Here is a 22,131-nt window from a genome sequence, read left to right as displayed (position 1 = left end):
TGACCAGAACAACATTCAAACAACAAATACATGAAGGAACTGCCGCCATCACATTAAAACCCATTTTTCAACATTTCAACATACAGTACCGAGACCTCCATAGCGGTTGGTGTGTTGACTTTAGTAGCAATGCAGGCACGTTCAAAGGTCAAAGGGCGATTTCCTTCCGGATGAAACGTCACTACTTCCTTGTTCATAAACAGTAATTCAAAAGACGCTCTCTCTCTCTCTCTCTCTCTCTCTCTCTCTCTCTCTCTCTCTCTGTATATATATATATATATATATATATATATATATATATATATATATATATATATATATATATATATATACTGTATATACATATACATATGTATATACACGTATCTATTGAACTCTATCTGGTACGTACAGGAACTAAAATTTTCGAAATGTAAAATTGTATGTGGAATTTCAATTCTGTTCATAAATACACACAAAAAACCAAGTTATGCCTAATGCGGTAATAAAAATGAGAGAGAGAGAGAGAGAGAGAGAGAGAGAGAGAGAGAGAGAGAGAGAGAGAGAGAGAGAGAGAGAGAGAGAACTTGCACAATACAGCGAATACAGGTAATATTGTAAATGAGAGACAAAATGCTTTATTATTAATCACGAATATTTAACCATACTTTGGCACCCTCAGTACAATCATATGACCACCAACCCACCCACCAACCAAAAGCACTGCATTAAATCACTCAACAAGAAGAATTAAAAGAAAACGCACGAAGAGGAAGGGGGAAGAGGGGTAACTCCTGCAAGTTGCAAAAGGTTAGAAGGTGAACCATCGGGAGACAGAAAATCAATAATCGTGGGAATTACTTCAGGTTTTCTTCCGATCCCTCAGGTCTCGTCGGGTTACACCTGCAGACCCGTTCGGGACGCGTTCCAGGATCCAGTTACACAGGTGATCCCCACTCCCACACCGCTGTGGACCGCCCAAGTGCTTTTTATTTCACCACTCTCTAATCTTCAGTTCTTCATACACTCTTAAGTCCGCGTCGTCCATTCGACCCAAGGTGTATTCCTCTCTGCCTTGTACTTTCCATCCGTTTCTTTTGATCTCTCCCTATTTGGCTGTCCAACCTCTTTAACTCACCGGAGAACAAATCCTTTGAAAAAGCCTTACAGGAGTCTACCCACGTGATTCAGTGGTCTTGTTCAAGTACGCATTAATAATAATAATAATAATAATAATAATAATAATAATAATAATAATAATAATAATAATAATAATAATGCTGTAATGGTTAAAATAAAGAATTTCTGCTGTAAGAACTACGGTGTTTTATCCATCCAAATATGAACATTGTTCAATTATTGACTAATATTGATGTGCAAGAAAAGCGAATTATTAGAAGAATTGAGAAAACTCAGTATAAAATCAATTCGCATAATACAGCCATTTTATTCAACAAAACTTGCCTCAAAGAGGGTCTTCTCCCTTCTAATAATAATAATAATAATAATAATAATAATAATAATAATAAAACTTCATTCAGTTACAGGTGTCTTCGCTCATTATTCACTAAAACATCCCGACTTAAGATACTGTTATTAAGGGTTCTTCGGTTATTGTTCAGAGAGAGAGAGAGAGAGAGAGAGAGAGAGAGAGAGAGAGAGAGAGAGAGAGAGAGAGAGAGAGAGAGAGCCCAGGAAATATTTAATTAACCGCATCTTGTGCCCAGCAGAGGATGCTTTTTCATCTGGGAATATCCAATTCTTCCAAACAGAGACAATTTCGACAGTTTTGTCAATTAAAGTTGCCAAATAAACACAGCGTCACCAGTTTCGTCCAATAACTGTGCTTGCATTTTGAGAAATGAAGATACATTTCCCAGATTTTTCCCGTAAAGGCATACCTCATCTGTTGTCTTATACAGGCAAATTGACCAATTTCGTCAAGTAAAGAAAAGCTTCGTCAAATGAAGAAAAATAAATATTAGATCAGGGTAAAAGCCTGCACGTCTTTCCTTATAAGTACTTTTATAATTATGAAACTCAAGACAATAAATAGAATTAAGTCAGCAACGCGTCAGACAACTAAAAAATGCGCCGAAGTTTCTTCAGGGCAATCGAGTTTTCTGTACAGCCGCTGCAGCTTATACTCAATGCCATCGAAAATAGATCTGTCTTTCGGTGGTCTCGGTATAATGCTGTATGAGCCGCGGCCCATGAAACTTTAACCAAGGCCCAGTGGTGGCCTATCTTATATCGTTGCCAGAAGCAAGATTATGGCTAACTTTAACCTTGAATAAAATAAAAACTACTGAGGCTAGAGGGCTCCAGTTTGATATGTCTGATGATTGGAGGGTGGGTGATCAACACCAATTTGCAGCCCTCCAGCCTCAGCAGTTTTTAAGATCCGAGGGCGGACAGAAAAAGTGCAGAGAGAAAAAGTGCGGAGAATAAAGTGCAGACGGACAGACAAAGCCGACACAATAGTTTTCTTTTACAGAAAACTAAAACTGATTCCGAATAATATGCATTAACATCAAAGTGCCCAATAATAATAATAATAATAATAATAATAATAATAATAATAATAATAATAATAATAATAATCCTCTCAGTATTCTGGAGACCAAAAGAAGGGAGAGACTGAAAAACGCTGCACCGAGGCATAAAATATTCTACACAGTCCATTATTATATAAACATAATCTCTCTTCTGCAATCACCCAGAGGCTCAAGAGTTGCTTCAATATCGAGGTCGAATGTTCCGGTCGAGGGAGGAAAAGCTGCAAGCTAGACATTGCATGCAAAAGAGCAAATCATCCTTTTCTTTCTCTACTTATTTTTTAATGCTTTAGAATTATAAATTGACATGACGATTATAGCATATTGTCTTTTACTTTCTCTACTTGTTTCCTAATTCTTAAGAACTGTCAAATGAAAAGACGATTAGTTTACTTTTCCCTTTCAGCTCCGTTACGATTTAGAAAGAAATATAAGAGCAATTCCATCATTCCAAATTTTTACTATCGAAAATCGATCCACAAATAAGTAAAAAATCCGCCGAAGTTTCTTCGGCGCAATCGAGTTTTCTGTGCGGCGTGTAATGCTGTATGAGACTTTCAGCCACGGCCCATAAAACACTCATCCGCGGCCCATGAAACTCAGCCACGGTCCGGTGGTGACCTGTGTTTTTGGTACCTAGAGCGGTGCCAGAAGTATGATTATGGCTAACTTTAACCTCAAATAAAATCAAAACTACCGAGGCCTGAGGGCTGCAATTTAGTAGGTTTGATGATTGGAGGGTGGATAATCAACATACCAATTTGCAGCCCTCTAGCCTCAGTACCTTTTAATATCTGAGGGCGGACGGACAGACAAAGCCGGCACTACAGTTCTCTTTTACAGAAAAGTAATAAAAAGTTCCACTTTCAGTTCTCCAGGTTTATCTTGATTTTTTCATTCTTCGTTTCATTTTTAAATGTTGAGAACTGTGAATTAAACATATTGTTCGTTTACTTTTCTCTTTCAGCTCCGCTAAGATTCCAAAAGAAAAAATGTAAGCAATTCCATCATTATGAGTTTTTATCAATCGATAATCGATACCCAAATAAAAATTCCACTTTTAGCTCTCCTGTTTATCTTGCCCTTTTCTTTCTCCAATTCTTTCTTAAATATTAAGAACTGTGAACTGAACAAACTGTTAGTTGACATTTCTCTTTCAGCTCCGTTAAGATTTAAAGGATAAATGTAAGCAATTTTATCATTCTGAGTTTTAATCTTTCAAGAATCTAACCGAAAATAAAGGTCCTATTTTAGCTCTCCTGTTCTATCTTGCCTTTATTTTTCTGTAAAGAAAACTATGGAGATGGCTATTTGTCTGTCGGTCCGCACTTTTCTCAGATCTCAAAACTACTGAGGCTAGAGGGCTGCAAATTGGTATGTTGATCATCCACCTCCAATCATCAAACATACCAAATTGCAGCCCTCCAGCCTCAGTAGTTTTTATTTTATTTGATGTTAAATTTAGCCATGATAGTGAGTCTTGCACAGCTATAGGTGCCAACAACACAGGCCACCAACGGGCCGAGGCTGAAAATTTCATGGGCCACGGATGAGAATTCATACAGCATTATACACTGTACTGAAAACTCGACTGCGCCGAAGAAACTTCGGTGCATTTTTTATTTGTTTCTCTCTCCATTTCATTTTTAAATGTTCAGAACTGTGAATTAAAAAAATGTTTGTTTGTATTTTTCTTTCAGTTCCGTTAAGATTTAAAAAGAAAAATGAAAGCAATTTCATCGTTCTGATTTGTATCTATCCAAAATCTAGCCCAAAACAAAAGTCTCACTTTTGCCTCCCCTGGTATATCTAGCTTTTTTTTTTAATTTCTTTCTTAAATATTAAGATCTGTGAATTGAACAAATTGTGAGTTTAATTTTCTCTTTCAGCTCCGTTAAGATTTAAAGGAAAAAATGGATGAAATTTCATTCTGAATCTTTACGATCGATAATCGATCCCCAAATAAAAAGTCCCACCTTGAGTTCTCCTACTGTATCTTGCCATTTTCTTTCTCCATTTCATTTGTAACTGTTAAGAACTCTAAACTGAACAAATGATTGGTTTATTCTTTCTCTCGTCTCCATTAAGATGTCAAAAGACAAAAAATAAGCAATTTCATCCTGCTGCGTTATCTAGCCACACTCAATCTATCCCCCAAAAAATATTCCACTTTCACATTTCCTAGTTTATCTTGCCTTTTCCTTTCTTAAATTTTTAAAATATTAAGAACTGTAACCTAAACAAATAGTTGGTGTACTTTTCTCTCTCGGCTCCGTTAAGATGTCAAAAGAGAAAATGTATGCAATTTTATCATTCTGAGTTTAACTATCAAAAATGTAACCCGAAATAAAGGTCCCACTTTTAAACTTCTCTTGGTTTATCTTGCCGCTGAAGGAGGTGGTGGTTCCCCTTAAAGGGGGACTACATAGCCCAAGGACACTACCGATCTCCATAAATCTTCCTCAGAAGTGCAACCATTTTATCCTGCTGGGGCGACCAACTTTCGCTCACAACATAAGCAGTAACGCTTAATGGAACCATGATAACAAACCAGTATCGAAATTTTAAATTCGAAAAAAAAATCCACAAATTACGAAAAAAAATATATATATATATACAGAGAGATAGATAGATAGATAGATAGATAAGAAATCTGCATACAATTTCGGAGCGTCATGCCCCTTCTTCAATGTGGAAGACGGAGAATGGCGTTCTGAAACTGTATGTGGATTTCGTGTATGTATACACACACACACACATATACTATATATATATATATATATATATATATATATATATATATATATATATATATATATATATATATATATATATATATATATATGTATATATATATATATATATATATATATATAATATAGTTCCCTTTTTCGTGGTTTTTTCAAGGAACCACTCATTCATTAACCATTTATCTAATTTACGGAACGATTCCCGACATCTCGCACTCAATACCCGAAACCTGGAATGGCAGTTTTAATGGTTTGATTACTCCCTCCTCTTAATCTCCAAGCACTGGAATGGGTTCCTAAAACCTTCTGCATTCCCATGAGACTCATATGAGAGAGAGAGAGAGAGAGAGAGAGAGAGAGAGAGAGAGAGAGAGAGAGAGAGAGAATGGTTCAGTAAAGATCTTACTTGGTAAACTGTTATTGGTACTCAACCCAAGACTAACACGAAGCCACTGTACGATGACTAGCCTACGGCACAACCAATGATCGATAACATTAGTTATATGGTCTCCACCCGCAGATAAGCTACTATACGAGGCACTTGAGGTGACCCTACCACCATAGAAATCGCCATAGAAACTCGATCAACTAAGAGAAACATAATAAAAGGGGGAGGGGAGGGGAAGGGGGATCTGTTGTTGGGTGTGGGAAGAAGCAGGGATGGCTCATATTGATAGAAATGTAGTTAGTTCCCAGTCCGACTGTTTTCGAGTTTTGGGTCTATTTATTAGGCATTCAAATGACGATGGTTCCTCTGACTGTCACTAAGAACTTCTATTCCTGTTTCTTTCTTTACACTCTACCTTTCCGTAATTTCATTTTTATACTCATCTTTCCGTAGTGTAATTTTTTTATACTCTATCTTTCCGCAATTTAATTTTTTATACTCTTTCATTTTTTTATACTCTATCTTTCCCCAATTTCATCTTTTTTACTCATTCTATAATTTCATCTTTTTTACTCTATCTTTCCTTGATTTCATTTTTTTATAATCTATCATTCCGTAATGACCTTTGTTCATAATTGCATTTCTACGTAACTACATTCCAGTTTACTTCAAGAAACCATGAGAAGCCCCAAACTTCTTACAGAAAAGTATGTCATTGCATTGGGTCCCCGTTCATGACGACCTGATTTTTATTGATTCATGGATAAACTATATATAATATACATTCCACTCATTCCTATTAGAGACACAGTAATGTTGACACTTGCTATCATTAATCAACAATTAATAAATTGATGAAAAATAAATAATTATGGCAGGTTGCAACCAATGTTTAACAAAATGAGGGTTTCGTATTGGTTATAAAACAAATTTTGTTGTTTAAAGGAGGTTAATACCTGATACCAAAGGTACATTTCCCGCCTGTCTAACAGAAAGTGTCCAGGGTACAAAAGCGAGTTCACCAGACTTAATCGTCCGAGGTCAAACATGTCTCCCCGTAGTGCCTAGATCGAATTCACTATCCTTACTCCCATCAACTCAAATATGACTCACTATTATACCGTCCTCAGGTTGACTTCACCGACCTTTACCCGTATTAGTTCAAACATGACTCAACGCGGATTGAGTTTACTAGCCTTACTCGTTTGAGTTCAAACTCCCTCCAACTCGAGACCTATAAGTGATGATAAATTAGCAATTGCTGTTTCGTCCAGTTCATAAGAAAAATACATAGTTCATTGGCACCAATTATTTTAAATTACCCATAAGAATATTTTGCAATTAAGTTCGTGAGAATTTTATCGTTGCTACTTGACAACAATTATTGCCTGTTACCCAATTATTCCAACTGAGTCATATGAACAGTTCTCAAGTATCTTTACTGTGGCTAATTACCATTCATTATTCCAATAGATTTGTACTAATTATACTGACTTATTCATCCGCACAGTTCATCTAAATGTGGCTACTTATCACAATTGTACCTTACCAACAATTACTACAACCGACTCATGAATAGTTCAAGAGTAGCTTTGTGGTGGCTACTTACCACCAATTATTCCTGTTCACTTAAACGAATAGTTCGTGACTATCTTCCTGCGGCCACTTATTAATTCCCAAATCGATTCACACGGGGAGACCTTGTCGGGGATACTTATCATCAATGAACCCACTCAATTCATACCGATATTCCAAGGCTATCTGAATGATGCTACTTATCCCACTTCATTCGTGCTACTTATCAACAATTCCAACTCATTCATTCATGCTACTTATCAAGAATTCCGACTTATTCATTCGTGCTACTTTTCAAAAATTCCAACTAACTCATTCGTGCTACTTATCAACAATTCCAATTGACTCCATCCTACTTATCAACAATCCCAACTCATTCATTTATGCTGCTTATCAACAATTCTAACATACTCCTTCATCCCACTTATCAACAATTCCAACTCATTCATTCATACTCATCAACAATCAACAATTCCAACTCATCCATTCGTGGTTCAAAATTAAGCAAAATTGGCAGGCTTAAAATCCTGCATTTTTTGCACTAGATTGGTTAAAAACTAAACAAAATTGGCAGGCTTAAAATCCTACATTTTTTGCACTAGACTGGTTAAACACTAAACAAAATTGGCAGGCTTAAAATCCTGCATTTTTTTGCACTAAACTCGCTAAAAATTAAACAAAATTGGAAGGCTTAAAATCCGGCATTTTTTATTGCACTAAGCTGGTTAAAAACTAAACAATATTGGCAGGCTTAAAATCCTGCATTTTTTTGCACTAGACTGGTCAAAAACTAAACAAAATTGGATGGCTTAAAATCTTGCATTATTTTTTTTTTTTTTGCACTACACTGGTTAAAAACTAAACAAAATTGGAAGGCTTAAAATCCTGCATTTTTTTTTTTTTGCACTAAACTGGTTAAAAACTAAAAATTCGAAGGCTTAAAATCCTGCATTTTTTTTGCACTAGACTGGTTAAAAACTAAACAAAATTGGAAGGCTTAAAACCCTACATTTTTTCCACTAAACTGGTTAAAACTAAACAAAATTGGAAGGGTTAAAATCCTGCATTTTTTTTTTTTTTTGCACTGAACTGGTTAAAAACTAAACAAAATTGTTTTCCTCTTGACTGGCTACAGACATGAATTCGTTGGCATAAATGGCAATAACATCGTAATGTTCGCCCATCTGCCGTTTCATCCCCGTTCTTTATAGCTCGTAAAGTAAGCCCACCTGCCGGTCAGTTTATCTCCCAAAAAGACCGCAATGATTAAGAGGCGCGGCTGAGTTCATTTTTTTTTTATTCATTTATCTTTTATTTGATTATGGTCGAAACTCTTTCCGTTTACTGAATAAAAATTGTATGCATTTTAAGTTTTTTATTCTATAAATTAGATGTCCGGGATATCGTATTCACAAAATAAATCAATCAAAACGTAATTATTGTAACTTCCATTACCACCAATAATAATAATAATAATAATAATAATAATAATAATAATAATAATAATAATAATAATAATAATAATTATTATTATTATTATTATATTTAGCATGGTTTTCAACAATTATTATCACTATTGTGGCTATCAAGAACTCGAAATATTTCCCCGGCTGCTGGTAAAAACCGCCGATCATAAATTTTAGAACCAGAGCACGAGGATGCTGCGTAAGTAAAACTGTCAAACCAAATAATTTATTATACTAAAGGCAGCTACTGTGACTGAGGCTTTAGAAAAAATCTAAGGGTGAATGCATGTAACTGATTCCATGCAATAATAATAATAATGTTAATAAAAAAATGGACATCTTGGAGGTTTAATTCTTGTTGTCAAATATGGATATAGCTGACTGTATTCTTTAGAAACAAGTTTTCTGTGCGGCCGCTACAGCGTAAAATTAAGGCCACCGAAAATAGATCTATCTTTCGGTGGTCTCGGTATAATGCTACATGAGCCGCGGCCCATTAAACTTTAACCACGGGCCGGTGGTGGCCTATCCTATATCGTTGCCATAGGCACGATTATGGCTAACTTCAACCTTAAATAAAATAAAAACTACCTGAGGCTAGAGGGCTGCAATTTGGTGTTTTTGATGATTGGAGAGTGGATGATCAACATACCAATTTGCAGCCCTCTAGCCTCAGTAGTTTTTAAGATCTGAGGGCGGACAGAAAAAGTGCAGACAGAATAAAGTGCGGACGGACAGACAAAGCCTGCACAATAGTTTTCTTTTACAGAAAACTAAAATGAGATCTACCATTAAAGAAATATGATTTTCGTTAATTTAAGTATCTCCACAAATTATACAACACTATGTATATAAATGATGTTCGGTAAATTTACTGAAAGTCTATTACTGACGTTGCTACACTACGTATTCCCGCAGAAACAAAAAAAAACTAACCTATATCCAACACAAAATGAAATGCTGATAAAAACGTTCACCATACAAAATAAATACTGTTCAATAATCAGTAACCTTTGCATTTCTTATCTTCCATAAACAGAGGCATAAAGTTTTAGTACCAACCATTATTAGTAATTAGAAGATAATTAAATATATTAATATACCCACATTTCCTAGCTCTGTGTATATGGATTCGAAAAAGATTGGAAAGGAAGGATATACCCAAGAAGCGCAACAGTGCCTGCATGATACAGGCACAGCGTGTGTGTGTGTGTGTGTGGAAGGGGGGGGACGTGTTGCTGGTGAGCATTTCGTGTAAGAGTAGTGTAGCGGATGTTTGAGATGTTTTTTTGCATGGGGAGTTCATTCACGATTCAGTAACTGAAGGTTGGAAGTCACCTCTTAAAGGAAACGCCTTTTGCCCTTCGAGCATGCTTGTGGCTTTGGGTATTATCCTCTCCGTATTCTGAAATTCTGAAACAAATTTTCTATCCCATGCCCTTCTCCACAGACTACCAACTACCAGGTACATAATTCAGTGCTTAAGACAGTACAAGCAAAGTGTGTTTTAATTTATGCGCTTCGGTGAAGAATCACACTGCTCTCTCTTTGCCGAGCCGAGCGTCCTGACCAATGGACAACAAAGACCTATTATTATCATCGTTGGTAACTTGACTGCTAAAATTAAGTCCGGCTTTTATTGCTAATTATTCGGCCATCAGAATCCGACGCATTTTTACTTCTCCTGCAATGTCTCTCATTGTTGTTTTAACGTCATTTGTGTCCGTGTTCAGTATCCAACAATATCTGCTGTCCATCGCTGCCTTTGATTCAATGTCGGTGCCTTAACGAAATTATTATTATTATTATTATTATTATTATTATTATTATTATTATTATTATTATTACTGGATGAAAAAATCCACAACTGCGTGCGTGAATTACAATAAAAGCACTCGGTACAGTATTTTATTTTTCAACTGAGTATTCGACTATCTGTTCCGCATTCCCGTTTCTTACACTCAAAAATGGGTTATTTCAATTCTCCCATTTTCCTGTCATTCCAGCTTTAACATAATAATACTAAAACAAAAACAGGCAAAATTATATTTGATTATTAAAACATTGCGCACTTTAAAATCATAAATAAAGCACAACTAGAAAATGCTGCTGATTACTAAGTGGAAGCAATTTATAGCGATCTTTCCCCATATTGTAAACTTAATGCTGGCAACATAGCTGACTTAAATACTCCGGTCCCCTGTTCTTTTTCTTTACAGTTAAAATAGTTAAACCTAAAAATGAGTTACGAACTAACCTTTCACCACAAACACAAACACAAACACACACACATACACGCAAGCAAGCACACACACATAAACACACACACACATATATATATATGTGCGTGTACACTTATGTATACATATTATATATGTGCATATATATATATATATATATATATATATATATATATATATATATTATATATGTGCATATATATATATGTACACATATGTACACATATTATATATGTGCATATATATATATATATGTGTGTGTGTGTGTGTAATTGCAATAGCCACAATGCCCTCTTAACTTCTCGAATTCTTCGCGCTTTTTTTTGGATACGCTTGTCGTCACTACAAAGCCTTAAGATCCAAGTGCAAGAAATATGAAGAAATGATGATGTCCGGCAGCGGGAAACGAACCCGGGTTCCATAATCACAACCAGGTCACGTTGCCGACCTGACCACGAGAAAACCAGTAGATTCTACACACACACACACACACACACACACACACACACACACACACACACATATATATATATATATATATATATATATATATATATATATATATATATATATATATATATATATATATATATATACGTAATCGTTAAACATGATTTTCTGAAAAGACCTGTTCTCAGGAAGTGTCGTAACATGTTTCACAACAGTTTCATTAGCCAGTGCGCTATACATGAGCACACAGAAATAAGCAGAGGTCGAACATTGTATTTATTAATGGCCCCAATGTCAAGGACGGGGAGGAATGTATTTAAGATCCCATTTGCGCTTGCTGGATTTTCATCGAAAATTGATGATTTTTCACCGACTGCCTAACTGAGTGGGCCGAGTGCCTTGATAACGGATGTGTCCTTGGGTGGACTAATTCTATATTAATTATACGCCATTTACTGGATCTGTAACGCCTCTGCAATATTGCCAGACGAAGAGTCTCGCTTCAATTAATAAGAATCATATTAACTTCCCCTCAGGCTCCGTGGTCGAGGAAGCTGGTATTGGCAGTCCAGCAGTCGAGATATGTAAATGAGAGGTAACACGGACGACGGAATGGAATGGCATATAGCATACAGGCCAAAGGCCTAGCGCTGGAACCCATGAGGTCATTCAGCGCAGAAGGGGAAATTGAGAGTAGAAAGATTTCGAAGGTGTAACAGGATGACAGCTTCGCAATTCCACTATCGAACAATTCTTAGGAAAGACGGGGGAAAGACGGATGATGGGTCTAGTTCGAGACATTCCTGTATAGGAATGAGGCAGCCAGTCGTCCTGGGGACAGTTGCGTTGGTCTCTCGCCCGCGGCCTTTCGACGGGTTTTAGTTCCCTTGTGTGTGTGTGTTGGGGAGGAGGGGGAATGTAAGCAAGCGATGGAATGTCAATATTGTGTTATACGACGTTAGTCTCTCAGATATTGGCTTGACGTGACAAGAGATGTATTTACTGGATATGAATTTATAGTGTTCGGATAGATGTGTAGGCAGATATATATTGTATATATACATAAAATGTAAATATACACACACATATATAACATACTAGCAATTCTTAATATAAATACTTTACAAGATCATTTATTTAAAGAACTGCTAGTATGCTATATATGTGTATACATACTGTACAATATATATATATATACTATAACACACTAGCAATTCTTAATATAAATAATCTTGTAGAGCATTACTTGGGGACGACGTAATTTATTTTCATGGAATATCTGAATTCCTGTGAGTTCTTAAGATGAATGACATGAGAAGCTTTGAAATATTATCATGGGCTGAACTTCGTCTATATATATTACACAGTTTGTCTACTTAAATACATTATGCAAAAATATCCTACAATGCTTTAAAATCTATATGTTCTGTTTAATTGATATCTGTACATAGTTTGCGCTTACAAGCATGAACGCGTGTACAGACCTACAGTGACTGATTGTAAACTGTTTTGTATAGTAAGTAACGAAGGCTTCAACCTGTGTTACCCAACCAATTTTTACTTTATATCTGAACATCATTTATATGACGCAGATACATTTCAAAGTGCATAATTCTGTCAGCAATGGGTACGAAAGCTGTCGCGTTCATCACTTCGGTATACAATGATTATGGAAGAGCGCAGTCCCAAAGCTGGCGTAATGGAACCAGGATTAATGAAAATCCATTCAGCGTGGATATACTTTATTACTTTTTATGAACTTGACGCCTACGTGCGGAATGGCTAGTAAATATTAGACTAAATAAAACTAAAGTGTGCAATTATATTTCGCTTGTCAGCAATTAAGAGATACTTGTACATAAATGTTTGCTCTGCAGCTGTTAGGCCGATAAGCGAAATTAGGTAACTTGGGGAGGTGAACTCTAAATAAAGCCATATGACGTCGGCGCTTAAGCCCTCTGAAAATTCTTGGGGCAGAGCTAGGGGCAATTTCATCGGAAAGCCTTACGGGAAACCAGAAAATAACACCTTTCACTACGGGAAAAGATGTATGGCGGAAAAGAAAGAAAGTATATGTAATATATGTAATATATATAATATATATATATATATATATATATATATATATATATATATATATATATATATATATATATATATATAAAAAATATCGTTTAATGCCGAATTTATTGGCATGTAAAGAAAAAAAAAAATTCTCGGGGGCAAAAAAGACCCAAGCAACTCACCCCTCCCTCCCCATCATTACAAGACGTGGGCCAAATACTATGCCATAATAACCGTGGCTATCTGAAGACGTATAGCAACAAAATGCTGAGAGATATACGGGCAGTAAGTAGGGAAGATCGTATTACAAAGTTGCTGAGAGATACGACGTCCAGAATTTGGAGAACTGACTCAGATCCCCTAGACTTGGGCGAGATGGTTAGGACGTGTGATGAGAAAAGAGATCGTGCATTCGCAGACGTATTAGATATAGAAGCTGCTGAACAACAACCAATGGGACGGGAAAGTAAATCATGCGGATGGGGCCTAGATGCAGACCTAGACCAGATTAGATTTCAAACTGAAATTATGCGAGATAGAAGAGAGAGGAGACACACAATTCATCCAACTGCCACGAGATAGTGTACACTGCACGAGGCAGAGAGGAGTGAGGATAATTGATAATTAAAAGATATAGCAGAGAAACTATAATTGATCAAATCGCAAAGGTGATTATAATTTTGGAAACTGTCAGGAGATAGCGTATAATGCACAAAACATAAGAAAAAATAAGAAGTTATTATTCACTGCCAGGAGATGGCATCCGTTGAATGAAACAGATGAGTAGAGGAGTCACAATTCATCAAATATTACATATGATTACGAGTAAAACTAATGCCAAGAGAATAGTGCACATTGTTCGAACTGCCGAGAGATATCACTTGACAGCGAAATTCCGCGAGACAGAAGAGAGATGAGACAATTTAAAATTCATCTGGTCGAAATGGCGATTATGACAGAATTGTCAGCACAAGATGAGACAATTCGTAATTAACCATTTTAAATTTAAAATAGACCACTGTCAGGACAGAAGAGAACTGAGACAATTCGAATTAATCTAATGGTGATTAAGATTTAAAATAGACCACTGTCAGCACAAGACAGAAGAGAACTGAGACAATTCGTAATTAACCTAATGGTGATTAAGATTAACCACTGTCAGCACAAGACAGGTGAATTATTATGATTTAAAATAGACCACTGTCAGCACAAGACAGAAGAGAACTGAGACAATTCACTGGTGATTAAGATTTAAAATAGACCACTGTCAGCACAAGACAGAAGAAACTGAGACAATTCGTAATTAATCTAATGGTGATTAAGATTTAAAATAGACCACTGTCAGCACAAGGCAGAAGAGAACTGAGACAATTCGTGATTAATTAATGGTGATTAAGATTTAAAATAGACCACTGTCAGCACAAGACAGAAGAGAACTGAGACAATTCGTAATTAACCTAATGGTGATTAAGATTTAAAATAGACCACTGTCAGCACAAGACGGAAGGGAACTGAGACAATTCGTAATTAATCTAATGGTGATTAAGATTTAAAATAGACCAATGCCAGCACAAGACGGAAGAGAACTGAGACAATTCGTAATCTAATGGTGATTAAGATTTAAAACACTGTCAGCAAAGGACAAAAGAGTCGAGAAAAGTCATACTCCATCCAACCGTCAGGAGATTACGCACATAAACAGACCGTGTTATATCTTACCCTGGGGTTCTCGCTGGCGACGGTGGAGGCCTCGAGGTACTGCAGGCCGAAGAAATCCCTCTCGATGAGCTCCAGGTGGTTGAACACAAGGTCCAGCAGCGCCTGGCCCTTGGCGCGTTTCTGAAGAGACAGAGAAGAGGAAAAGATGAGAGTTATATCTGAAGCTTATCAGCCATGACAGATGGGCGTGGCCAAGATTTCAGCCGTGGGAAACGGCAATACTCGATCTTCGCACAAAGTTTATCTTTTACTCACCATGATAAAACTTTGCTAATATTTATCTTTTACTCACCACGATAAAACTTTGCTAATATTTATCTTTTGACTTACCATGACAAAACTTTGCTAATATTTATCTTTTACTTACCATGAAAACTTTGCTAATATTTATCTTTTACTTACCATGATAAAACTTTGCTAATATTACGACAAATATTTTCCAATGACCAAACATATTCTGTAACATCTTTTTGTGGATTGAAAAGAATGGTTTTTCAGTAACATTACTTTTGTTACTCATATTTTAAAGGTCTCTCCTCGCTATACCTATTGGCATTTGTCAATAAAGAGTGAATTTCACATTTATACCTTCTACGCTATATATATATATATATATATATATATATATATATATATATATATATATATATATATATATATCATATATGTGTATATATATTCTTATCATACATATATCATATAGATATGTATGTATATATATATACAGTATATTATATATACAAAAAGTAATTTACTTATATATTACTTTCTGCAGTCTAGAAGTAATGACCTCCATGTTTGATTACCACAAAAGCTTGAACTAGAAAATGCAGAGGAAAATAACTTCATATATTTTACATACAATGCAGCTGTAACATTAATTAAAGTATTGCCTTCATAACTGACGAGACAGGCACACTGGTAACAATAGTAATCACTTAGAAAAAACACCATAACGTGTCTCAAATTTGGAGGAAGAAACCCCCACAGAGAAGAGGCACTTTGTACGAAGTGACAAAACCCTTTAAGACAATAAGAATTTATACATCTTTATATCACTACGGAAGACTTCGCCCCACAGCGATAATAATAATAATAATAATAATAATAATAATAATAATAATAATAATAATAATAATAATAATAATAATTTTACCACCACATGAATTTACATAGCTCTATATCACTGTGGATTACTGAGCCCAACAACAACAACAACAACAACAACAACAATAATAATAATAATAATAATAATAATAATAATAATAATAATAATAATAATAATAATAATAATTTACCACCACATGAATTTACATAGCTCTATATCACTGTGGATTACTGAGCCCAACAACAACAACAACAACAACAACAACAACAACAACAACAATAATAATAATAATAATAATAATAAATAATAATAATAAAATAATAATAATTTACCACCACATGAATTTACATAGCTCTATATCACTGTGGATTACTGAAAATAATAATAATAATAATAATAATAATAAATAATAATAATAAAATAATAATATTTTACCACCACATGAATTTACATAGCTCTATATCACTGTGGATTACTGAGCCCAACAACAACAACAACAACAACAACAACAACAACAACAATAATAATAATAATAATAATAATAAATAATAATAATAATAATAATAAAATAATAATAATTTACCACCACATGAATTTACATAGCTCTATATCACTGTGGATTACTGAGCCAAACAACAACAACAACAATAATAATAATAATAATAATAATAATAATAATAATAATAATAATAATAATAATAATAATAACAGCTCAAGATCACATGAACTTTTGCATCTTTATATCCTAGTGGATTACTGTCTTCAGTAGTAATAATAATAATAACTTACAACCGCATAAATTTGCATATCATCATATCACTGATGATTACTTTGCCCCTCCCCTAAATAATAATAATAATACTGAGTCAGGACAAAACTCGAAAGCATTCTTGATAATATTCCGAGAATCACCAACGCTGAATTGAATACCTCATTAACTTCACAAAATACGCTTTGGAAATGTCTAAAATCGCGGCGGAAATAAATGCAATTCGCCTAAAAATGTTAGGAAAAATAACTTCGAAATATAAACAATAAAAGAGAGCGCTGCGTTCCTGTTATCAAGGTCCCGGAATTAAAAGCAGTACTTTTTACGGCGACAGGCAAATATTAAATTCAACTATTCTTGAAAAAAAACACTGGACAGAACTGAAATTAGCACGCGAAGAGAAATGCAATTACGGGAAGCAAGTTCTTGCATACTAATTCCTTGAAACAAAAACATTTAAAAGCATGTACAAATAAATAGGAGACTTTCAAGCCCCGGAAGCTCAAACAATACGAAAACGTTACGATACTTTTCTTTTTTAATTACTTCCAGCAACAATTTTAATGGGTTTTGTGACCAGGTTCGATTCCCGATCGAACACGAAAGCTTTTGGAACGTTCCGTTAAATTTCATTGCAACTCTGTTGATCTAAGCAATAATTAATGTACATATTTGGTAATTAGTCAACTGTCGTGCGTCACGACCAATGTAGGCAAGAGAAAAGCACGGGGCTGGCACCCTCACACCAAAATAGACCTGCAGATGACCAGATAGAGAACACTCCCTGAAGCAACTCCCCTCAAAGGGAAAAGGGCATATTAGCATCACACACATACACATACACATACACACACACACATATATATGTGTGTGTGTGTGATGTATACATATGTATACATTATTATATATATATATATATATATATATATATATATATATATATATATATATATATATATATATATATATATATATATATATATATATATATATATATATATATGAAAGGCATTGTCGCTTCCAGCAAGTCGAACTGTAATAGAAACAGTATGGCCAGCAGAAACTTCAGCATTTCCAGTTATAAATTTATTTACTTTCCATCACCAACATTTTTGGGATACAAATCCAATCTTCGGGGTGGCACAGAAGCTATGTAATAGTCTTTTACATAGCTTCTGTGCCGCTCTGAAGATGGGAATTGTATCCCGAAACGTTGGTGATGGAAATAAACAAATTTAAAACTGGAAATGCCGAAGTTTCTGTTGGCCATATTACATATATATATATATATATATATATATATATATATATATATATATATATATATATATATATATATATATATATATATATATATATATATATATGTACATATACAATGGAAGCTCGTTACGGCGAAGAAGAAAACTAGTTCGGGGAATCGTAATTAATTAAAAAAATTAATAAAAAGCGATACATTTTAAATTCATGAAACATCAACGGCGGAGCCCCAGTGAGTAAAACGAGGCGCTAGAATACAAATTAAGCATGAGAAGTGTCTTCCTAAGAAGTGAAATTAAAGCTCTTCTACAAAATAAATAAAAACAGTAAGACTGTCTGCATCTAAACAAGGAGAGAGAGAGAGAGAGAGAGAGAGAGAGAGAGAGAGAGAGAGAGAGAGAGAGAGAGAGAGAGTTGTAGAAATTAAGTAAAACCTGCAAAAATTCCTGTATCTAAACATAGAGAGAGAGAGAGAGAGAGAGAGAGAGAGAAGAGAGAGAGAGAGAGAGAGAGAGAGAGATTAGAGTTAAAAAATTAAGTTAAAAAAAAATGTCTGTATCTAAACAAATGAGAGAGAGAGAGAGAGAGAGAGAGAGAGAGAGAGAGAGAGAGAGAGAGAGAGAGAGAGAGAGTTGTAGAAATTAAGTAAAACCTGTGAAAATGTTTATCTAGACAGAGAGAGAGAGAGTTTATCTAGACACAGAGAGAGAGAGAGAGAGAGAGAGAGAGAGAGAGAGAGAGAGAGAGAGAGAGTTCTAGAAATTAAGTAAAACCTGCAAAAATGTCTATCTAAATAGGAGAGAGAGAGAGAGAGAGAGAGAGAGAGAGAGAGAGAGAGAGAGAGAGAGAGAGAGAGAGTTCTAGAAATTAAGTAAAACCTGCAAAAATGTCTGTATCTAAATAGGAGAGAGAGAGAGAGAGAGAGAGAGAGAGAGAGAGAGAGAGAGAGAGAGAGCGTGCAAAAGTTGACCTAAACTTGTCACTCACTTCCTGAGGGGAGAGGAAAAAGGAAAACAGGTACTGGAAGAGACTCATCTGAAGCAATCAAAATGTTTGGCTGACACCAGACGCACGGCAATGGCTAAAAATACTCTTCTCCCCCGCACAGGCTGATGACAACAGATCATAAACGACACCACGACAGCGGAAAAATATAGGTTTCTTTTCACGCTATGAAAGAGGTTCTCTTTCTGGTTCTGGCTGGAAGCGTAAAAGCCGCAGACACAGAAGAAGAAATCTACTGTTCTATTCACCAGAACTAGTACAACTCCCACGCATTTTAATTAGCAGTATATATGGCAGATCCTTTTTGTTCTAAAAATGTATCTCACTCAATAGCAATATATGGCAGTTCCTTTTTGTTCTAAAAATGGCGTTCCTTTTTATTCTAAAAATGCGATTTTCTTTCCGTTTCTGTTCTGTAAGAGTAACACTAACTAGATCGGTGAAGCAGCAACTGCCATACAATGAACTCCTAAACTTCTCGACGTCGTAATATTTTTGTAATCCGATGCCATTACGGAAAAATATTTAGATTTATTCCCTGGCCGGATTTTCAAAGGACTCTAGCGGATGTCGTATCCAAAACTATTAAGCAATCGAGATGCCAAGAGTTCATTGTTTATAAGTTGCATTACAACAGATCTTGTGAATTTGACCAATATAATTCCATGTGTAAAACAATTTCGTTAATAAAGGCTTTGAGAGTCTTCCAGACAGAAAAAAAGGAACATTGCAAGGAAAAGAAAAAGCAAATAAGTTCCCATAACTCGAAAACTAACAAAAAAAATGGTAAAAACGCTTAAGTAATAGAATAAAATTAACGATACCTTATGCGCTCAAGGAACCAAGCGCTAAAAACTAATGAGTATTTAGAGAAGTAGTAGTGAAAGACACACACGATATATATATATATATATATATATATATATATATATATATATATATATATATATATATATATATATATATATATATATATATATATAATGTATATGTATGTATGTGTATATATATATATATATATATATATATATATACATTATATATATATATATATATATATAATATATATATATATATATATATATATATATATACATTCTATATATACATTCTATATGTAGCCAGGGAAAGCCTCAGGAGTCGGGAATGCGATGACGTACTTCTACGTAATTGGAATCTTAAAAGATTCACAGGACAGAGAAAATGGAATGCTTAATAAAATAATTCCTTGGTAGAGATTAAAACTTTTGGTTACAACTGACAATACTTCAGAGGTAATTAAATCAACTACAGTAAGAAATCCTGTCCAAATGTGAAATCGCAGTGAAACCTTCCTAAAACTAACACACAGTTTTCAAAATTAACCCAGGTCAAATTCTGCAGGTAGTATTTTAACGAGCTTTCTCCAAAGGGAGCCTGGCTAGGAAATGAAGAAAATTTCAAGAGCACCCACCATTAACAAGAACTCAGAGAACTGTTAGACGTCCATGATGCAAAAGGAAGATGAATAGTTGAAGAGTATATTGAGGACTATGAGGAGAATAAGTACATTACTTAAAAAAAACTCTTCAGTGATAAACTGCCACATTCCGAGTCCTTCTGTATACAAGGCAGATATTTTCATGACAAAATTCTACGGGCGTTAAACTCCCAAATCTAAGAAGGAAAAGCAAAGCAACACAATGCAATTGATTTACTGAAATAACGATGCAAATCCTGAATCACTTGAAAATGGCAGTCACTTTTGACATGACATGTACAGTACACCACTTCCTAAACACACAAGTTAAATCCAGTCAACAAAAGGTAACCTTAGCACACGTATCGCCACGGCTTAAACTTAAAAAATGGGAAACAATAAACAATTGCCATGAATAGTTATGGGAGAATAAATATGGAAATAACTAGCTCGTAAAGAACATCAACTATTCTCGTGCAAAATAAGATGCACCAATTATAGACATACCAAAGACTGCATTTCAGACTAAGAATCCGTTCAAAACAAGAACAGACATTTTGAACAGTAACAAAACAAGCAAATGACAATCAATTTCTAATAACAACTTATGTAACGGAAGTAACAGATGTTGTTATACAATTACCTAATAATTTATTAGGAACAAAGAGAGAGAGTAGATAGGAATTCAATTCCAACAATTGGACTTGCAAGGATCTACCCAACACATGACCTAAAACTACTTTTGCTAATAAATACTGTACCTCCTGGCATAACATTTACTGACTAGTTGAGGATATGATCATTATGTTTTAAAGCGAATTACGACATTTACCTTAGCGCTTACGTACCTCAAACTGATGCCACAAATTCAAATAAAAGTGATTCGTTCTGTCATACTGGAGACAAGGATATTTCCAAGGTTTCAAGGAGAGAGAGAGAGAGAATCTTACCTTGCAATGCCCGCCACCCAACTCTTTCGATTTCCATTCAACTCCCATGTGCCAACTGAAAATAATGATGTCAACTCTGACTTCGTAACCGGATTTGATATTCTATATCGAGCGAGAATTACGTCATGCGTTCGGATCGTAGCAAAGGACAGCAACTGCATCGTGGCTCACCAGGAAATAAGACCCACGAACCTGCCTAATTTCGTTTCTGAGCAGGTGCACTGGACGTTATAGAATGGTTGACATGCACTGAGGGATGCAATTGCACAATACGGAGAGAGAGAGAGAGAGAGAGAGAGAGAGAGAGAGAGAGAGAGAGAATCAGCCAACGATTCTTATACGATTCAAGTTTGATTCCCCAAAAATGTATGAACTCCGAAAATACATGAGA

At 35.1% G+C, this 22,131-nt stretch overlaps 1 protein-coding gene across 29 annotated transcripts in view; it reads right to left on the bottom strand.

Moving 5' to 3' along the window:
• The window catches only part of Ptpmeg (protein tyrosine phosphatase Meg), a 445,326-nt gene that overhangs the window by 273,996 nt on the left and 149,199 nt on the right, over positions 1-22,131 (bottom strand). For all 29 annotated transcript variants that reach the window (XM_067121392.1, XM_067121403.1, XM_067121390.1 and 26 more), the window contains one exon: positions 15,190-15,309. In XM_067121392.1, coding sequence (XP_066977493.1) covers positions 15,190-15,309 — 120 coding nt within the window. The remainder of the gene's footprint in view (positions 1-15,189; positions 15,310-22,131) is intronic.

Source organism: Macrobrachium rosenbergii, chromosome 19, assembly GCF_040412425.1.
Source record: "Macrobrachium rosenbergii isolate ZJJX-2024 chromosome 19, ASM4041242v1, whole genome shotgun sequence".
Taxonomy (NCBI): domain Eukaryota; kingdom Metazoa; phylum Arthropoda; class Malacostraca; order Decapoda; family Palaemonidae; genus Macrobrachium; species Macrobrachium rosenbergii.
This window is presented reverse-complemented; position numbering and strand designations above follow the sequence as displayed.